This window comes from Musa acuminata, chromosome BXJ3-8 (assembly GCF_036884655.1).
Source record: "Musa acuminata AAA Group cultivar baxijiao chromosome BXJ3-8, Cavendish_Baxijiao_AAA, whole genome shotgun sequence".
Taxonomy (NCBI): Eukaryota; Viridiplantae; Streptophyta; class Magnoliopsida; order Zingiberales; family Musaceae; genus Musa; species Musa acuminata.
The window spans coordinates 39267880-39287248 of NC_088356.1; the positions used below are offsets into that span (position 1 = coordinate 39267880).

At 40.0% G+C, this 19369-nt stretch overlaps 2 protein-coding genes across 5 annotated transcripts; both read right to left on the reverse strand.

Annotated features, from left to right (window-relative positions):
* Window positions 1–10459: 10459 nt before the first annotated feature.
* On the reverse strand, window positions 10460–15517 carry LOC135583861 (L-ascorbate oxidase homolog). 4 transcript variants are annotated; one of them, XM_065165110.1, is made up of 11 exons: window positions 15331–15517; window positions 13625–13795; window positions 13464–13513; window positions 13150–13337; window positions 12938–13047; window positions 12178–12448; window positions 11986–12088; window positions 11563–11908; window positions 11114–11479; window positions 10953–11031; window positions 10460–10848 (listed from the first exon to the last, which is right to left on the reverse strand). In XM_065165110.1, exons 4-11 carry the CDS (start codon window positions 13288–13290, stop codon window positions 10633–10635), a joined length of 1632 nt encoding a protein of 543 aa, XP_065021182.1. In that variant the 5' UTR covers window positions 13291–13337; window positions 13464–13513; window positions 13625–13795; window positions 15331–15517; the 3' UTR covers window positions 10460–10632. The 4 variants fall into 4 exon arrangements, with proteins under 4 accessions (XP_065021182.1, XP_065021181.1, XP_065021183.1 ...); XM_065165109.1 differs by having other exon boundaries at window positions 13150–13340; XM_065165111.1 differs by lacking the exons at window positions 13625–13795; window positions 15331–15517 and having other exon boundaries at window positions 13150–13340; window positions 13464–13517.
* A 1913-nt stretch (window positions 15518–17430) lies between these two features.
* LOC135583856 (ribosomal RNA small subunit methyltransferase, mitochondrial-like) lies at window positions 17431–19332 on the reverse strand. Its single transcript, XM_065165112.1, has 2 exons — window positions 18835–19332; window positions 17431–18730 (listed from the first exon to the last, which is right to left on the reverse strand). The coding sequence occupies exons 1-2, from the start codon at window positions 19273–19275 to the stop codon at window positions 18023–18025; spliced, it is 1149 nt and encodes a 382-aa protein (XP_065021184.1). The 5' UTR covers window positions 19276–19332; the 3' UTR covers window positions 17431–18022.
* Window positions 19333–19369: the final 37 nt, after the last annotated feature.

Genomic DNA, 19369 nt, shown 5'->3' on the forward strand with positions numbered 1-19369 from the left:
ATGCATAGGGAATTTCAAAATTAAGTGCTTTACAACTGCCAACCAACTATATTAATGTATTCCTTAGCCATGAAGAAAAACACCATGATACAGCTTTACAGCTGCCAACCAACTCCATTAATGTATTTCTTTGTGCAGGGAATATGCTGATGAGCTGTCTTATCTGAGTAGGCTGAGTTGAAGATTATATGACAATATTATTGGCTGAAAAAAATATCATATTATCAACATGGTCCATATGAATAGATTGTAGCAAATTAAACACTCCCGTGTCAATCTCCCCTGGTTGAAAAAGACTTGTTCTCAAGTCCTTGTTTGTTTTATCATCATGATTATAAAAAGGACTTAAATCAACCACATTAAATATTAGGAATACTCCGTAATCTTTAGGTATCTCAATCTCATAAGCATTTTTGCCAATTCTCTTAAGCACCTTGAATGGACCATCAGCCTTTGGTTTTAGTTTTTCAAATTTGCCCGGTGGAAACCTCTCCTTCCTTAGATGAATCCAGACTAAATCACCTGCATTAAACTCCGCATGTTTTCTGTGTTTGTTAGTAGCTTGCATGTACCTCTCATTTTGTTTCTCAATGGTTGCTTTCACACCCTCATGCAACTTCTCTATCTGCTTAGCTCTTTCATCAGCATTTCCACTAAATTGCTTTGTTGTAGAATGAGGGATTAAGTCCAAAGGACCAGTAGGACTAGTACCATAAACTACCTCAAAAGGACTCTTTCCAATACTATGATATATAGAACGATTGTAGGCAAACTCAATTTGTGGAAGAATGACATCCCACTGCTTAATATTCTTGCCAACATAGCTTCTAAGCAAATTTCCCAAGCTTCTATTTGTTACCTCAGTTTGCCCATCGGTTTGTGGATGATGTGAGCTGCTGAAATTCAAAGAAGTACCCAGCTTCCTCCAAAGAGTTCTCCAAAAATGACTAACAAATTTTGAATCTCGATCAGACACCATAGTTCTTGGAATACCATGCAATTTAACAATCTCCTTAAAATATAAATCAGCAATATGAGATGCATCATTCGATTTATTGCATGGAACAAAGTGAGACATTTTTGAAAATCTGTCAACAACAACTATGATAGAATCATTATTCTTTTGAGTTCTTGATAGTCCCAAAACAAAATCAAGACTCACATCCTCCCATGGAGCATTTGGCACAGGCAATGAAGTGTACAAACCAGAATTTTGACTTCTTGTTTTTGCCAAATGACACAATCGGCATTGCTTCACATGTTTATCCACATCTCTGAACATTTTAGGCCAGTAAAAATTTGATTGAACAAGAGCTAGAGTCTTGTCCCTACCGAAATGTCCTCCCAGAACACCACCATGAGCTTCAGCTAGAATTACTTGTCTCAAAGAACAAGATGGAATACATAAAATATTAGCTCGAAAAAGAAAACCATCAAAGATAAAAAATTATTGAAAGGAATCTGATTTACAATTCTTCCATATCGAGCCGAAATCCACATCATTCTCATATAGATCTTTGAATGTTTCAAATCCAACCACTTTGACTTCCATTGCTGATAATAAAGAATGCTTTCTGCTCAATGCGTCAGCAACTACATTTTGAACATCAGATTTGTGTTTGATTGTAAAGTTATAAGATTGTACAAACTCCACCCAAGCTGCATGCCTCTTGTTTAGCTTATGCTGGTGATTAATGAACTTTAATGCCTCATGATCAGAATATAGAACAAATGGCTTGGCAAGAAGATATGGACTCCAATGAGATAAAGCTCGATAAATCGCATAAAACTCCTTATCATAAGTAGAGTATTTCTTTCTTGTATCATTCAGCTTTTCACTAAAAAATGCAATGGGCTTTCCATCTTGGCTCAAAATAGCACTAATTCCCACATTAGATGCACCACATTCAACTTCAAACACATTATCAAAATTTGATAGAACTAAGATAGGAGCTTCGGTCACCTTTCTTTTCAAAAGCTCAAAAGCATCATTAGCTTCACTAGTCCATTTGAATTTATCACATTTCAGACATTCGGTGATTGGAGCGATAATAGAGCTGAAACCCTTAATAAATCTTCTATAAAACAAAGTTAAGCCATGGAAACTCCTCATATCATGCAATGAAGCAGGTGTTGGCCAACTGAGAATAGCCTCTACCTTACTTTGACCCATCATGATTCCATCTTTGGAAACAACATATCCCAAAAATACCATACTAGAAGTAAAGAAATCACACTTCTTTAAATTAGCATAAAGTTTTTGATGCCTCAAAATAAGAAAGATCTCTTTCAGATGATTCATATGCTCCTCTTCGCTCTTGCTGTACACCAATATATTGTCAAAATAAACTACAACAAATATTCCAATGTATGGCTTAAGTATGTGATTTATAAATCTCATGAAGGTGCTAAGAGTATTATATAGCCCAAATGTCATAACCAACCATTCATATAAGCATTCTCTAGTTTTAAATGCTATTTTCCACTCATCTCCGGGCCTCATTCTTATTTGGCGATAGCCACTCCTCAAATCAATTTTTGAGAAAATATAAGCACCACATAATTGATCAAGTAAATCATCTAACCTTGGAATAAGAAAGTGATAGTTCACTATGATTTTGTTGATGGTGCGACTGTTCACACACATTCTCTAAGAACCATCCTTCTTTGGCACCAACAAGGCTGAAACCGCACAAGGACTCATGCTCTCCCGAATTAACCCTTTTTTCACCAATTCATCAACTTGCCTATGAAGTTCTTCATGCTCCTTGGGACTCATTCTATATGTTGCCTTATTAGGTAGAACAACCCCCGAAATAAGATCAATGTGATGCTGGATATCTCTCAAGGGTGGAAGGCCATGTGGAATCTCTTCTGGTATAACATCTTCAAACTCTTCCAGCATTTGTTTCATGATTACTGGTGTCCCCTTATGTTGTTCATTTTCCTCTACTATTACTAAAGCCATAACATGACCTCCCTTGTCTAATTCATCTTTGCATTCACCATAGGACATAAAAGCGCTAACTTTCTTCTTTGGTGCACTGATTTCGGATGGTTGTAATGGAGCTAAAATAATCTTCTTTTCATTCACCTTAAAAGAATAAGTATGTTTGTAACCATTATACAACACCCTTCTATCATAATGCCAAGGTCTTCCCAACAGCAAATAACAAGCATCCATAGGAGCAACATCACACCATACTTCATCTTTATAATACTTGCCAATAGAAAATGAAACTAAACATCTTTTAGTTACATTGATGTCATTTCCTTTTTGCAGCTAACATAATTAGTATAGATGTGGATGAAGGATGATATCCAACTTTAGCTTCTGTACTATCTCCAAATATACTATATTCTTGAAGCTGCCGCTGTCGATGATTACCAAGCACACCTTGCTAAGAGAAGTGCATTTAGTGTGAAACATATTTTTTCTCACCCAACTTTCATCGTCGGCCACATAGGACACTTGTAAACTTCCTCCTTTTGTATAGCCTTCTTTTAAGCTGTACCGAAAACTCTTTTCAAACTTCTGTTATTTTTCAACTTTTAATGCCAGCTTGCTCACATCATTTAAAGACCAATATGGCTGTAGCTAAACAACTTTAGCAATCTCATACTTCAGACCTCCTAACTATCTTGCAATTGTTTGCTCTTCCGGTTCCACAAGCTCTCCTTTTAATATCAAATTATCGAATTCTACAGTGTACTCCTCCATGAAATCATGTATTTTGAGAAAGATCTCTTGCCTATAATTATGAGGTAAATATTTTCTCTTCAGCTCCATTTTCATTTTCTCCCATGTAACGATCTTACTCTTCCCCTCACGTTCTCTTTGTTTCTTTAGATTTTCCCACCAAAAAAATGTATTCCGCCTGAGTTTCAGTGCCACAAGTTTGACCTTCTTTTATTTTGGTAGTTTATGAAAATCAAAAATTCTTTCTACTGTATTAAGCCAATCGATAAAGTCATCAACATTTATTTTACCTTCGAATTCTAGAATATCAAATCTGGGGTTATATTTATTCTGCCACTCGTCTTGGACTCTATTTCTTCTCTGACATCTTCTCGACTCCTTTAGAAGAGGAGGTGTATCATCATCAGAAGTAAATTCTCAAGCGTCATTTTCATGCTGGTTGTGTCTACTTTGAAGTTCGTCAATTATTTCATTTTTTTCTTATAGGCTACACAGTAATTTTCGTAGCTGCAGCCTCAATGACTCAGCATCATCTTCATGATCGCTACCTTCACCAATTACATCTTTTCCATTCCACCTTGCCATGATCTCTAGCCTTTAGCTCTGATACCAAACTGATACCGGGGAGGGTAAAAATGCAGAATGGATTTCGAAAGAACACCGATAGAGTAGTTGTTCAGATAGAAAATGTCACAGAAGGTAAGGAACGAACTCTTGAAGAAACTTCGGTAAAACGAAAAATAGCTCACCACCAAGATTAAAATCAAAAGGGATACAGAAGATCACCACCCTAATGATAATAAACAAGGATACAGAACTGAAAGCAAAATACTTACCACTCAAGGACGCATCCAAGAGATACAGAGTTCAAAAGAGCACTCCAAGAGAGCTTCTGCCAATATCCTCAGTTTCTAAAGTCCTTTCTAAGCCCTAAACCCCAAAATAAATACTAGTGCATGAAACAACCCTTCATGCATAGGGAATTTCGAAATTAAGTGCTTTACAACTGCCAACCAACTCCATTAACGTATTCCTTAGCCATGAAGAAAAGCACCATGATACAGCTTTACAGCTGCCAACCAACTCCATTAATGTATTTCTTTGTGCAAGGAATATGCTGATGAGCTATCTTATCTGAGTAAGCTGAGTTGAAGATTATATGGTAATATTATTGGCTGAAAAAAATATCATATTATCAGTATGGTCCATATGAATAGATTGTAGCAAATTAGACACTCTCATGTCACTACTATTCCCTTAAATTACTCTGCCTTATTGAGCAAACTTTATACTATTTCACCACCATGAAAGTACTTGTTAGATTGTGACTCTTCGCTAATACAACCACCCTCACTATGCCCCTTAAAGTTTAACAACATGCTGAATCTATAATATACGTCAACCTTCTATAGATGTATCCTTTCTATACCAAAGAGAAAGTTTTTCTGCTCTATAACATCGAGTTTTAGTTGCCTTTAGATGGCCACAAATAGTCCATTGTTTTCAAACAAGCCCTACATGAGTATCAAATTCTTTGAGTTAGTAATTTTCTTTATCTCTATGACCTTTTTACAAGTCTTTCAGTTGCTAAGCAACCCTTCCCTCATTGTAGGTCTCATCCTTTGCGCGCGCCTGATTGCCTAGAGCACCATTAAGCTTGGTTGCCAATATTAAGCCATAATTCAAACTTAGTCATCCTAATCTTTATGCGTTATATATTCTTCCTAGCTCGCTTGTCTCATGGTGCCTCTTACGTGAAGCATTAGTCATTCTTCTGAATACAAATCTTGGATATCCTCTTATTTAAGTAACTTCTTTCTTTATATCTCTACACATTTTTCCCTTAAACAATCGTCCATTCTAGTTGTCCTCAACGTAGCCTGACTAGATCCCCTACGCTTGCATACCTAGTGTTTTAAGGTGTGCTTATCACTCTCTGATATCATATGTCATGGACTTAGCTGGGTTTGTCTAAGTTGTATAATACTCTGATGTGTCTGTTCATAAAAGGTTAACCTTCTTGATGTTAGGAACGAGTTGGCACTAAGAGGGGGGCTAAATTAGTACAGCGGTAAAAATCACGTCGGTTTGAAAAATCTTCATACGATTAAAAGCGATAAGAAATATGTTTAACTTAAAAACACTTACGTAATCATGTAATGAGAAAGTAGAGTAGTGAGAGTAAAGAAGGGCAGTTTGCAATAAATGTAAATTGCAAGAAGTAAATGCAAATCGAGTTATAGTAGTTCAGTCATTGTGACCTACATCCACTCCACCGATTCCTCTTCTGTCGAGGTCACCAGCATCCACTAATGATATTTCTTTAATAGGAAAAGATCAATCTCTTTTTTATAACTCTATTCTCCTTTTATAGGCTCAGGAGAGAATATTTACACCCTATTTTTACAAAACTTCCCTCACACTCTTCCTTAGAATGGTCTTTAAATTTTAGGAGGAGGGACTCTATACTTTACAAGGGTTTTCAACTCTAGAAACATAAAGTTTTTGTTCACTTTTCTTACTGCTCTATGCAGGAATAGCTAGGGTATTTATAAACATCAAATGAGTTAAAAAATGGAGCCAAAATTCAAATCCCTGAAATTTCAAGGTACGAGCGATACCACCGCATGCAACCTAACATTGGGCGGTACCATCGCCTAGTATGGTGGTACCACCACCTAGAAGATTGTGTCTGGGCAATACCATCACCCAGATTAGTGATATCACCGCCTGACATAGTCTTGAAGATTATGCCACGATGGTTTCACTTGTTTGGTCATTATTTGGGCCTTTCTCTTAACCCAACACAGTCCAAACTTGGGCCTAACTGTCCCCTAATTAGGTTGACCCAATTCTAATCCTAATTATGTACTAACTATGAATTTTAAGATATTTACTAAGTAAACAAAGTCCGTAAGTCTAGGTTTCTTCCGACGAACTTCTAACAATCTTTTGGTGAACTTTCGACGATCTATCGGCAATGTTTCAGCGGACTCCCAAAAAGCTCCTGGACTTCACGATGATCTTCTTAGAAAGTTCTAAAGAATTTCTTTGGCAAACTCTTGGACTTCTTGGTCAATTCCAGCAGAACTTCTGATGAACGTCCGAACTTCTGACGAACTCTCGAACTCCTAACGAAATCTCGTTCTTGACTCCGGGACATCATTTTGATTTATGCATTGCTATCGTAGTTAATTCTGCACATATAAAACATAATTCGATCTAGATAATTATTACTAAGCATGAATCATGTTGTCCGGCATGTCATTGGTCCATCGACGCTTCGTTTGATTCTTCGGTGCATCGTCCTCTCTTATGGCCTATTGCCCAATTGGCTAGTTGACCTCCGCAACTCCGATATCCTTGGCGCAATATCCACTCTTCTTGGCCAAATGCCCAAAACCATGGTCCGAAGCCTTCTGTCAATATGTCGATTGATCCTTCAACGCGACGTCCAATCTTCTGACATGTGTTTCTCCGACCCAACATGATTCTTCCTGCTTTAATTGTCTCTCCCTGATTGAAGCATCTTGCTGTTACGAACTTAGCTGATTTTGCCTAAGTTGTGTGGCACCCTTGCGTGTCCGTCCGCAAAGGTCAGCCTCCCTGAAACCTCCTATGGTCTCTTAGGACCTAAAAAAAAGAAAACGAGTTAGAGAAAGCGTTTCACTCGGGGTCCACAAGCAAACATTTTCAAAAACACTTCATAGACAATACAAATTACAAACATACTTTACAAGCTTTGAATGGTTGCACAACAAATGGTCAAAATGGTCCACTACAGACCAAATATCTCTCACAAGTGTCCACATAACACAACATTTATTTACAAACCTAAGAAGGCCACCAAACCCAACTAAAATGAGATTATTAAGCCTTTAACCGTTCCTCTACATGTTGTGCAAAGCATGAACAAACAAAAAGATACTGCTATACACAAGTATTACATCAAACATCATGTTTAGAACTTTGTCCATGACACTGCGTCACTCAAAACATAGATTAAATAATAAATACTATCAATTGGTTTCATCATCAAAATCCGAGATTCAACACTTGAAACCTCTTATGGTCCCTTAAGAATCTACAAAAGAGAAGATAAGTTAGAGGAAATGACTTAGGATCCTACAAGCAAATATTTTAATAAACACATGATAGACAATGCAAATTACAAATATAGAGTTTGTAAACTCTGAATAATTATGCAACAAAGGGTCAAAGGCGATTCACCATAATCAAAAGTCCCTACAAGTGTTCATACAATATTACTATGGAATAAGATAGCAAACTAGCCTAGATAATACTCTAAAGGCCATAGAGTCATGTGCCACTCGAGTAGCTTTAGGATACTATATTGGTTGACACTTCGCACCACTCTACGGAGTTGAAAAATATCAAAATAACTATTTGGATAGTTTTACCTCTGTGCAATATAGAGTACTATATTATATACAACTTATATTCACAAAACTAAAACGATCATAATCGACAACCAAAATGAGATTATCAAACCTATTACAAGCTCTCTATATATTATATAAAACATAAATAAAATTTAAAAAAATATACATAAATATTATATCAAACATTATTTGTACAATAATTTTATATTTTATATTAAATAATTATTTTTACTATACTAATAACAAAATCATATATATTTTACAATCATCAAAGCGTTTATCTTAGATATCTTATAAGGCATGTTTTATCTGTAAAGTAGAATTGTGTACAATAATCCTCGTCGAATCTCATGTTTGAAGGGAGTTTCACTTAAGTTGCTGGCGTCAAAGTCTTTGGAATCTCAAACTTAAAAGCATTATTCATTCCCACAATATGTCATATATTAATATCCAAATGGATAGCATGTAGGCGAGAGCAAGGGAGGATGCGGAGGATATTAACAAATGTAATTTAAGAATTTAAAGAATAAGAGCAGTGTTTGTAATGCATTCGATCAGGATTAAGTTGCAGAAACAAATGTGCTTGCAGGCTAAAAATAAATGTATTCATTGACTTTCTTAGAATTGCATTGATGCTAGTTATTAACAACTTAGATATAGTTGTTAACAACTTAATGTCGTGGATCAGGAGTCAGTGCGGCTTAGTTTTGTCTTGAAGGTATAAAACCATCCAGGTGCGGCTTGGTTTTGTCTTGAAGGTATAAAACCATCTATATGAATCTTCTCGAGAGAGGAAAAAAGTGATTAAGACTAAGCAGGGGCCGATGAGAGTGATTCCAAGGTTATCCCAAGATAGAGCTAGAGTATATTCAATCACTATGGGGACCTTGCAATAGGTCGATGTTGGGAAGGATTATCGACCCAAACCTTCCAATGCATAAGTTAGCTAATGAAAATTTGGTTCTATATCTGGTAGGATTTTTTGGGATCGATCCTCTCTTTAGACATTGAAACCAGTTTTTATATATGTAGAGTTGATGGACGGGAACTACGGCTACAAGAGCCGCTCGTACCTCTTATGGCGCCTTCATGCGAGTGATTGACCCGTATAACCTCTTACAGCACGAGTCAACCTATTTGGGTTCCTGTGACGTGGCATCGATTCGTACCACCTTGTGTAACGTAGGGTTGGCAAGGGACGATTGAGGGAGTGTCGAATGTCATCTTAACCCTCTTCTACATCAGATAGATGTCACGTTGTCCTCCATATCAGTTCCTTGCGACTATCAATCAATGACCTATGACTAGTGCTGGAGTACTCTCTATCATTAATCTTTGTACACAAGAAGCGTAGCTAACCTTTACTATTTTAGAAATACTTGGACCAAAGTTTCTATAAAACCAAAATGATTTTTAAGGAAGATGTGAAGACAAACCCCAAACATCTCAAACTTGTCTAAGAAGATATTATACAAACAATAGGTTCAACATATGGTAGAAACAGCAGGAAATCAGACCAACAAAAAAGAAAAACAACTTATTCATATTTGTGATCACAATAAGAGACAATTTACAAGATTATTACAGAAGGACAGAGATACTGTAGAGACCGATCTTAACACCAATGAGACAGTTCCTAAATGTATGATATCTAGGGAATGTGCGGAGGGAAAAAAAAAAAAAAAGGGAAGAACGAGAAAATGTAAAGAAATGAATGATCAAGAAGTTTGCCTGCTGGTGATCTCTGGTGGAGATTGCGTTGTTATTCTACGGCGAGTGGGTCATTGATGATCCTCGGAATCGATCATATCCTACGGCGAGGGGAGGAGGAGACGACATCCGATACGGGGTCGTCAATCGGCCGGTCCGTTCCGGTTCAAGAACGCAGTTCAAAACCCCGAATAGTTGTGCTTGTAGCTGTTGTTCATCACGTATAATAAGAACAGTAAAAGCTCCGGATGTGGATCAGATTGCATGATTAGAGAAGTCATTTGCCTGAAAATTTGATTCCCTTTATTGGCATTCGAACTCAGTGAATAAGAATTTTTTTAGATCAAAATCTGGATTCATTTTCTTGTTACTTATGGGTTGTGCAGTTCCGGAACTGAGGAAAAGCAATGGCATTGCATTTCCTTTTGGTTCTATCTCCTCGCTTGTTAGGGGCAATCAGATGCCATTTGCCCTGCAACGTCTTCATCTACTACAAAAACAGATAAATGCGAAACATCTGCGTGAGTTTTCGAGCTGGCATTTATTGCATGCAGCATACTCGTGATGATTTTTCATGTACCTAAATGCTTGCTTTCTTTGCCTAACCTGCGTTCTGATATAATCACATGAATGCAGATCATACACAGATTCAATTAGATCTCACTGAAATAATCGGAGATTCATAGTATTTGAGATGACTGAGAGATTGGAAGTAGTACAAAGAACAGTAAGATCTAAAAATCCAAGAAGAAATCAATGGAAGAAGCTGGCAAGGGAGAGAAGAGAGATCGTGTCAGCGTAGATGCTTGTGCTTGTGCTTCACCAGAGTGGCCTCGTTCGACGGCCTGACGCCCGGCCGCAGAGAAGGGCGTTCCTCGGGATTGGATTCTCGTCCCTCCATGAGTTCGCCGGTGAGTAGACGCGGATATAGAACTGCTGACCCAAGTACTGGCGAACCCAGTTTTCCGATCGGATGTTCCACATGCCCACGTTGTCCAAAGGCATGTAGATAGCTGACCATGAGTTGGGATACACCTGCAATCACATGCGATCATCAGCAGCAGACCCACCGGAATGAATGCCATGTATACTTCTCAGCAAACCAGTAAGACTGTATCTAAGCATAAATGTCATAGTACCTGAACAGTGCAACGAGATACTGCATCTCTTAGGTTGTAGCTATCCCTGCTTGCCGGTGTCCATTGCCCTCCATCCATTCTGCCATTTCCAAGTCACCTTTGGTTACAGAATCACAAGTAAATCAATCTTCCAGATAGTATGTTGCAGCAGCAGTTCTTACCCGACGATCCAGAAGTTATATCCATCGATATGCCAAGACTGCACGCTGGTCTCGGAGTTCTCGAACACGATCTCGACGTAAGCTCGGAAATCGGCCGCCATGACTGATGTTCGAAGAGAAGCAGGCCCGGATGTGGGGATATCTGAAATGCTTCCGAGTTCAAACACTCCGGAGATGTTGTAGAAGTCCGCTAGCTTAAGGGGCGTATCAGCTGGAATGAAGGAGAGACTGTTGACGGCATATCTCTGCTTGCCGTTGATGACCGGTGCAGAGTTGGCAAGCCTGATGGTCCTTGTGACGTTCACATAGCCGTAGTGATAAGAGCCTTGGGGATTGGGTCTCGGTCCACTGGCTGTCAGGTTCCACCTGGTGTTTGGATGCACAAGAAATGTGAGAATGCCTGATCATTGGAACAATTTGACATGTAACGACAGTGTGAGGATATATACCTGATCGATCTCGCCTGGTTGAGGGACCATTCGATGTCAGTAGTCGGCCCGCCCGGCGGTGGCTCGACCCGCTTCCCGTCGGAGTTGCTGTAACGGAGGATGGCGGTGGTGGAGAGCACGGTGGTGGTGAATCGCGTCGAAACGACGATGTAGTAGTCCATGGGTGGCTGATCAGCCGTGACGAGGAAGGAGTAAGACTGGCCGAGGTGGATGTCGAGCGAAGAATAGGTGTTTTGGAGGGTGTGAGATCCTTCCACCTCCACCAACAGCAATGCATGCCCTTGAATCCTTATGTTCAGTGATGTTGCCACCCCCACGTTCGATACTCGAAACCTATACGTCTTACCTTAAAGACGAGGAGTTTTAGGTGAAGAAAATGAACTGCTACATGATTATGATCGATGCAGAGATGAGAACAGGTACCTTGATCGACAGTAAATGCGCTTCCATTCGATCCTTGGCCATTAATTAGAAGACCATCAGGGAAGGGAAGATCTTTGCCACCGTCCAATATGTTTCTCAGGTCCTAAACAACACAAAAAGATAAGCGGGGAAGGATCATCAAAGTGGACTACATGAAGAAAAGGAGTCGAGTGTCAGCAGATGCATGCTTACAGTGTGGCTAGCCTTGTACCAGTCGCCAACCAAGAGAGTGTAATCGGCGGCCGGAGGTGCAAAAGGCACTGGGATTAATGGGCGGCTTAGAACTCTGATGCCACCATATCCACCGGCGGCCTTGTGGAAGGCCAGCGAGGGGAAGTAGAAGTAGCTCCCGATCTGGTCCTTCACTTGCATGGTGTACGTAAAGTTCCCACCGGGGGGGATGGGGCAGTTGGTGCCATAAACACCATCTTGCCACGAGCTTCTCCTTTGTTGTATTCCGTTCCTGTAAGAAGAAGACCAATGATATCCTTAAACAGGTCTTAAATCGGTATCATCGAATATATGATGGAAACAGAGTAAGACTTTTAGGTTCGACGCACGAGACAGATGCACAGAAGATGAACTGAAGCTGAATCAAAAGTCAGATTTCTCTCTCTAAAAAGAGGAACTAAAAGCTGAGTCAAAGCAGACTAGGCAACTTTTCTGCAGGTCAGAACCTGACACAAGATAGCCACCAAAAAGAGGAACTAAAAGCTCCTTGAACTTTTGACCTTCAGATCTTGCTCTTGGCGACATGAGATTGATCCCACACACCGACATTTATCACCATAAAAGCGTCCGGTTTGATTCAAAGAAACAAGAAATAATCTGGTAGATCGTCGAGCACGCATCCCCAGTCAAACCAATAAGCCAAACATGAGACAGGGAGACACGGAAGATATGGTGCGTCATGATGAAACAAGGGAGAGGACTAATGGCAGAGAGGAGTAACCAGGAAAAGAGGAAGGGCTCCGGCAAGCTGTTGAATACATTGACGATGAGGTTATCGTTGGTGACGGCCTCGATCTGTGGCCCCGGGAACTGCCCATTGATCAAAATCCCCTGCGTCGGTTCCACAAGTAAAGAAGAGCAGTCTCTTTCAGTCTCCAGAGAAGGCCAACGAGACCAAAGAAGGAAGAAGCATGACAGGAAGGAAGAGCAGACCTGTTGCTTGACGCCGAGAGGATAGATATCGCCATAGGTCACGTTCCAAGTGAAGAACCTGTATGGGCTGTCCCCCAGCACGCAAGAAGGCAGCAACAGCAGCAGAGAGAGGAAAGAGGCCAAGAGGCGACTCTTTCCCATCCTCAAAACTAGCAATAGGATGCTGCTGCAGGAACGGCTCCTTCTGACTGCTGCACAGAAAGGAGGTGAGTGAGGAGAGAAGAGAACCGCATGCAGCCCAACTCTGGATCAATGACCATGATATAGACGCAGCAGAGACACAACGAGAGAAAGAAGGGAGAGGAAAGTGCTACCCGTCTGTCAATGGAGTCGTCACTCTGATATGAGCTGTCAGCGGCTGATGCTGGGGAAAAAAACAAGGAAGGGAATTAGCTGGTGGTGAGAGGGATGCATTTGTGATTCACGGAGATCTCAAGTTCCTTCATTTAAACGATTTGATGCGTAAATATTTCACCTTCTTCGAGGAAAACCCACCGAATTCCCAGAATGCTTTCACCTGACAAATGGAATCCTTCCTTGCGAGTAGTGCCATCTGGCAAAGATGCTTTCAGACTTTGCTGCTGCTGCTGCTTCTTAGAGACCAAGCTGGTCTTTTTGACTTCTTGAACAACAGTTCTGGCATCATCTGCAATGAATGTGCGTCTTGTCACGGTGGTTTCTCAGTGAGATGGGAGTAGCAATTAACCAATGTGACTATTTTAACGAAGTACAATTCACGAACGTATGAATCCCAAAGTTTTGGATGCATAAGATCTCTAAAAAAAAGTATGACGACCACTCAATTGCATAAAGGAGAGGAAATAATGTTAGTATATTAGAAAGTATCATGCGAGAAATGATCAAATTGTTATCGTGGCATGAGTTTGCAGAGCAGCGCGAGAAGGCTCTACGCGCATAGGCATTATTACTTAATCAACGCATTTGATTGATGCGAAAAGGCAGTGATCAAAATCCTTCTTCCAGCAATTTATGTTAGTCTGTCTATGGAAGGTGGTGGCCAAAAGAATATGAAGTTGGTGTGACAGAGTCATCTTGGAAGGTGATAATAATGTCCAATTTGCATGACATGATCATGGGGCAAGGAAGAACCGTAGACTTACATGTGAATGTCTCAGCTCAAAGACACCGTCCCATTACCTAATTAAAGCTTAAGACCATCTCTATGCACATGCATCCATCTCTATGCACATGCATCGTTATCAAACAACATTAATTCCACAATTTTTATTCCACCTACTTTGAGTAATTCTTTGTATGTAACAAAAGAATTTTCATATGTAACATATGGTTAACTTTCTTTAGCTGCTGTAAGTTTGCTGTTAATTGAAAATTCTAATTTATGTTGAGATCGTGTAAAGCTCATACTTGAAAAGCATTAGCAACATTTCAAATATTGTATAGACTTCTTTTATCCTCAGAACAGTTATCTTCACTATTTCTAGATGGATACTAATAAGAATGACATATGCATAGGATAAATACTATCTTAGACTATACTAAAATTCATGTAATTGATGCCAAAGAGTTGGAATATCAATACATGATATATGTCATTTCTCAAACCTTACAAGGATATATAGAAAACAAAATTTTCTGTTTTTCAAAGAAACCCCTAAAGGTATATTATCAGTATAAAAGACCTGGAGGGATCAGAACATGATCTTGCAGTTCATTCACAGAATTTATCTAAGATAGAAATTTCTCAGCTACTTTTTCTTCAGATTATTTTTTGACATTTGACTACAATAGAGAGCCAAGTTGTTCTAAAAACAAGTGTTGATATGTTGTTGGGTGCAAATACTTCAGGCTGAAATAATCATCGGTTCAAGTTTGAATAATTATTCACTCCATTTTCCCTTCAGAAAGGTTGCTTAGTTATGATTTTAGGTTATTTTTCAGAACAAATGACATTAACAACCACTGGTGGATTTCTTTATACCATATCTCATAACTTCCTATTCCTGAGATACATCGGTTCCAAAATTTCTAACAGTAAAATTTCTCTTACTAAAGTTCTGATTATGAAATCAAGTTTGCAAGTGAACAAACCAAGAGTACAATCACTATCATCTGCATCTTTCTAAATAAGTAAACATGATGTTACTTGTGACATTGGAAAGCCAAGATCTTAGTGCCGGAATAGTAAAAGTCATGACTTACAATGTCTGGTTCAATGAAGAACTGGAACTGCATGAGAGAATGAAAGCAATTAGGCGCCTGATACTGCAACATCTTCCAGATGTAGGTATCACCAACTCCTGCAAGTCTTAAAGCTTCTGCATTAACACAACATCTGCTTAACACCTATTCTCAACTGTGATAAACCTAATTCAAGAAGTCTCACAAAATATCTATGACATCTCTCAGAGCTCATCCTGGTGGAAAGCATATCAATGTTCAGTTTCATCAGAGGTAGCAAACATAAGATGCTTCTGCATGCTGGTATACTCATATCTGGAATACGTGTGCATGTGTGTTGTTAAGTCATTGAATCCTTGTTGTTTTCTTTAATTTGTTAAAATATATCATATTATATTGTTTGACATTTGTGCCTCAAGGTAATCAATTGCAAAAATTTGGATCCATCTTTTTCTCTTTCATTGCATAAGTAGATCATCCATTCAACTGATCACATTTATATGAACAGATACATTCCTTGTCGGGTTTATATATATGCTACATTCCTGCTGTATCTTTTTGTGATGAATCTAGAGGGTGATCATGAATATCTAAGCTCCTATGTTGCATGCAGGGATCAAGATTTAAACAAAAACATGTACAAGCAACCACCAGAAAGTAGGCTTAGCCTTTTGGTTCCTTTGCTTTTTTTTTGCAACAGTCTGGCATAAAATAAAATATGTAGGGTAAAGTTGAACTGTGAGCTTAATAGCAAACTAATTATGTTTGATTGACAATGTGCTAATGTTATTGCTAACGCTAATGCTAAAACTAAAAATTGTTAACCTCTTGTAGTTGACCAAGTCACCTGGCAAAAGGTTCTACTGTGGTCGCTTTCCAAACTCCTCTATGGGAAGAGAGCTTTGAGCAGCTGAGATTGATTTGGCATGGGTCAGAATCTAACAGTTGCAACTTGCAACTAGCCATCTGGAGAGCCCAATACCACCAATTATGCACAGTATGGAGGGTCTAACACAGGCTAAAATGGCTCTTAATCTTCTATCAAATGCACCCAATGTTATATTTGGTGGTGATATGAACTCAGATTAATAGTTAGATGGCCCTTTCCCTCTGCACGATGGTTGGATTGATGCTTGGAGTGAGCTGAGACTTGAAGAGAAAGGATGGACTTCCGATACCAGGTCAAACCCAATGTTAATGCACAACAGGCCATTGCGGAAAAGACTGGATAGGTTCATCTGCAAATTAAACAACTTCAGATTCGGCAAGGTGGACATGATTAGCATGGAAGCAATACCAGAGCTTTCATACAGGAAAGAGGAAGATGCTGCCTGTTTTACCTGTGTGTGTGTGTGTGTGCACTATGAGCTAAATGCTACAATTTTATTCTCTATTAAATTTATGTTAATGCTTTAATCAATCAGTTGCTCCTTTTTTGTTTCTAAGGAAATAATTATCAGATAATAGTATTGGCTTTCAAGAAGCAGTCATTTTACCCCATGATGTCTGTGGCATAAAACCCTTTTCTGGTGGGCAAGTGTATTACATGAGGCACACTGTATTATGTTTGGAAGTTTTCACTCATTTATAGTTCCTCCAAAAATTGATTTTGATTTTAGTCCTACTAGTTCAAGTAATTAGTGACTGAATAGACACCCATGGCACAAGCAGTATCCAATTCTAGGCAATTTTTTTACTTACTATCTAGTCAAATGACATTACCATTGTGAGAGGACCATCAGATGTGGGAAATCCTTTAGCAGACCACACAGTTAAAATTGAGTATATCACAAAATAGCATTAATCATCAAACATTCATAACAGAACAATGACAGCGCCTCTTGTGTCAATCTCACAATTATAAATAGTAGATAATAACTTAAGTAACAAGTCTCATCACAAACGTGAAGGTTTTTGTAATCCTAATTGTGGAACCTGGATCACTCCTATCAATCAAAAAGCAAGAGCTGGCTTCATGGTGCCCTTCTCTATTTCATCCATATTAATCAACACTTAATGAGTGATTGGTTTTAATTCTTATGCATAGACTGCTAAACCAATATTATGTAAAGACCTCTTGATTTCTAGGAGAACTCAGAAAGCTATGAAACATAATGCTGATACCTTAATTGATGAGTCATACTCCAACATCCGTTTGCAATTTGATCATGGAAAGTGAAATAGATACGTACATATCTGCAGTCAACTGAGCGATGATCTAAATATTGGTACTTCAGCAACAACAAGCTTAGGATCACATATTAGAGAGACATCAAATGTCAAAAGCTCTGCATCAGCTTCTAGCATAACAGAAAAGGCAGTAGGCTTGTCAGTTGTTCTGGACGTGTAACATGATGGTATCTGCAGTTTAAAGATTGCCTTCACCTAGGGTTGTGGATAGAAGAGAAACAGAGTACTTCACATTGAGCTTTGTTGAATCCTCGGAAGAAAGACTTCCAATAAATTGGAGAATATTCATTTCATTTTCCCAGCAACAAGCAACTCCTTGAATCATATCAGTGGCATAAGTCAGAGCTCACAAAACCTTTCTGTTGACTCTTTGTAACCCATGTGAGTACAAGTAATCAGGTAGTCTGGAGCTTATAATGCTGGTTATATCACAAGATCTATCCACAAATAGAGCAGACAGCTGCTCTGGGAATTGCTTTTGCTTGCAATCAAACACAATGGGACCAAATAAGTTGAACTTGAGCTATCGAAACTGAACACCATTTTGATTAAAAAGCTGTAGCAGATGCAATAATTCTTCGTTGGATAATTTGGAAGGTCTCTTCCCTTCAAAGCCCCCAGACTTCAATATCCCAACAGCCTTCTCCTTAAAAGAACTTACTTCAGATGCATTCTGCTCCAAAAGATCATCATCATCACGATTGTCATCATCATTCTCCTCGGCTCCATTATCATTCTGCTCCTCTTCCATGAAAACTTTGGTAGATCTTCCTTCAGACTTGGACCTCCCAAGTAATTCGGCGATCCTCTTCTTCTGCTTAAAGATGGCACCCAGGGTCTTGTTCTTGTTGCTGAAGCATGTGCGGGAGAAAGCCAACCATTCATCCAAATCAACCTCAGGAACATCAGTCCTGGGCCGGAGACGCACCAGCGTAGAGTCCACCTTTGGGCAAGGCACGAAGTCCTTCTTGCTCACGTCCATCAGCAGCTCCACTGTGGCCACCAGTCTCACGTTTGCAGCCAGCCGGTTGAACTCCGAGTCACCTGGCACGGCCAGGAGCCGCCGGGCGAACTCCTTTTGGAGCAAGAGCACCGCGCTCCTGAAGCTGGATGGCCTGCTCGTACTGAAGAGAAGCTTCGCGATAAGAGGTGACGAGATCCCGTAAGGTATGTTAGCGACGCAGATGTCGAACTCTGGGAACTCCGTCTTCAGCGCGTCGCCAGTGATTACCTGATACGTCATGTTCCCATTCAACCCAACAAGTTACAGCAAATTCCTATTCTTACTTCACCGAGGAATTACGACGAACAAATTAAGGGCGTGGGATCGAGTACCGTAAGTCGATCGTCGACGCCGAGGCGAGACGCGCGAGCGAGGACAGAATCGACCATGCGTGGATCGATCTCTACAGCGACGACTCTGCGGGCAGACTGGAGGAGCCGGGCGGTGAGATTGCCGGTGCCGGGGCCAATCTCGAGAACGGTGTCGGAGGGGCGGAGTCCGGCGACTCGGGCGATGGTGTCGAGGACGCGGGGGTTGGTGAGGAGGTACTGGCCGCGGCCCTTGTCGAGGCGGAAGCTGCGGTCCCAAGGTTCGCCACCGCCTCCGGCGTCGTTCCGCCTGTGCCGATCGTCGGGGTCGTCATCGGGGCGGCGGCGAGCGGCTTTGGTGCGGAGGTGCAGATGGCACTGAGATCGGAGGAATGAAGGGAAGGAGGCTTTGTGGAGGGGGTCGAAGTGACGCAGGCGACAGAGGTCAGCAGATCGTCGCGCCATCAGGGGAGGAGTGCACGGAGTCGAGCGTTCACGGATGATAGTGGGACAAAAAAATTGGCACCTGCAATACGTTAATACATGCATTAATACATAC

Bases quoted from the DNA above. Each gene is read 5' to 3' on its own strand.
- LOC135583856 (XM_065165112.1), bottom strand. From the start codon at position 19,275: ATGGCGCGACGATCTGCTGACCTCTGTCGCCTGCGTCACTTCGACCCC. The intron at 18,731-18,834 runs GTACTCGATCCC...ATGACGTATCAG, and splicing joins GCGTCGACGATCGACTTACG to GTAATCACTGGCGACGCGCT.
- LOC135583861 (XM_065165110.1), bottom strand. From the start codon at position 13,290: ATGGGAAAGAGTCGCCTCTTGGCCTCTTTCCTCTCTCTGCTGCTGTTG. The intron at 12,089-12,177 runs GTAAGCATGCAT...TGTGTTGTTTAG, and splicing joins GGTACAAGGCTAGCCACACT to GACCTGAGAAACATATTGGA. The intron at 10,849-10,952 runs GTACTATGACAT...ATGTGATTGCAG, and splicing joins TATCTCGTTGCACTGTTCAG to GTGTATCCCAACTCATGGTC.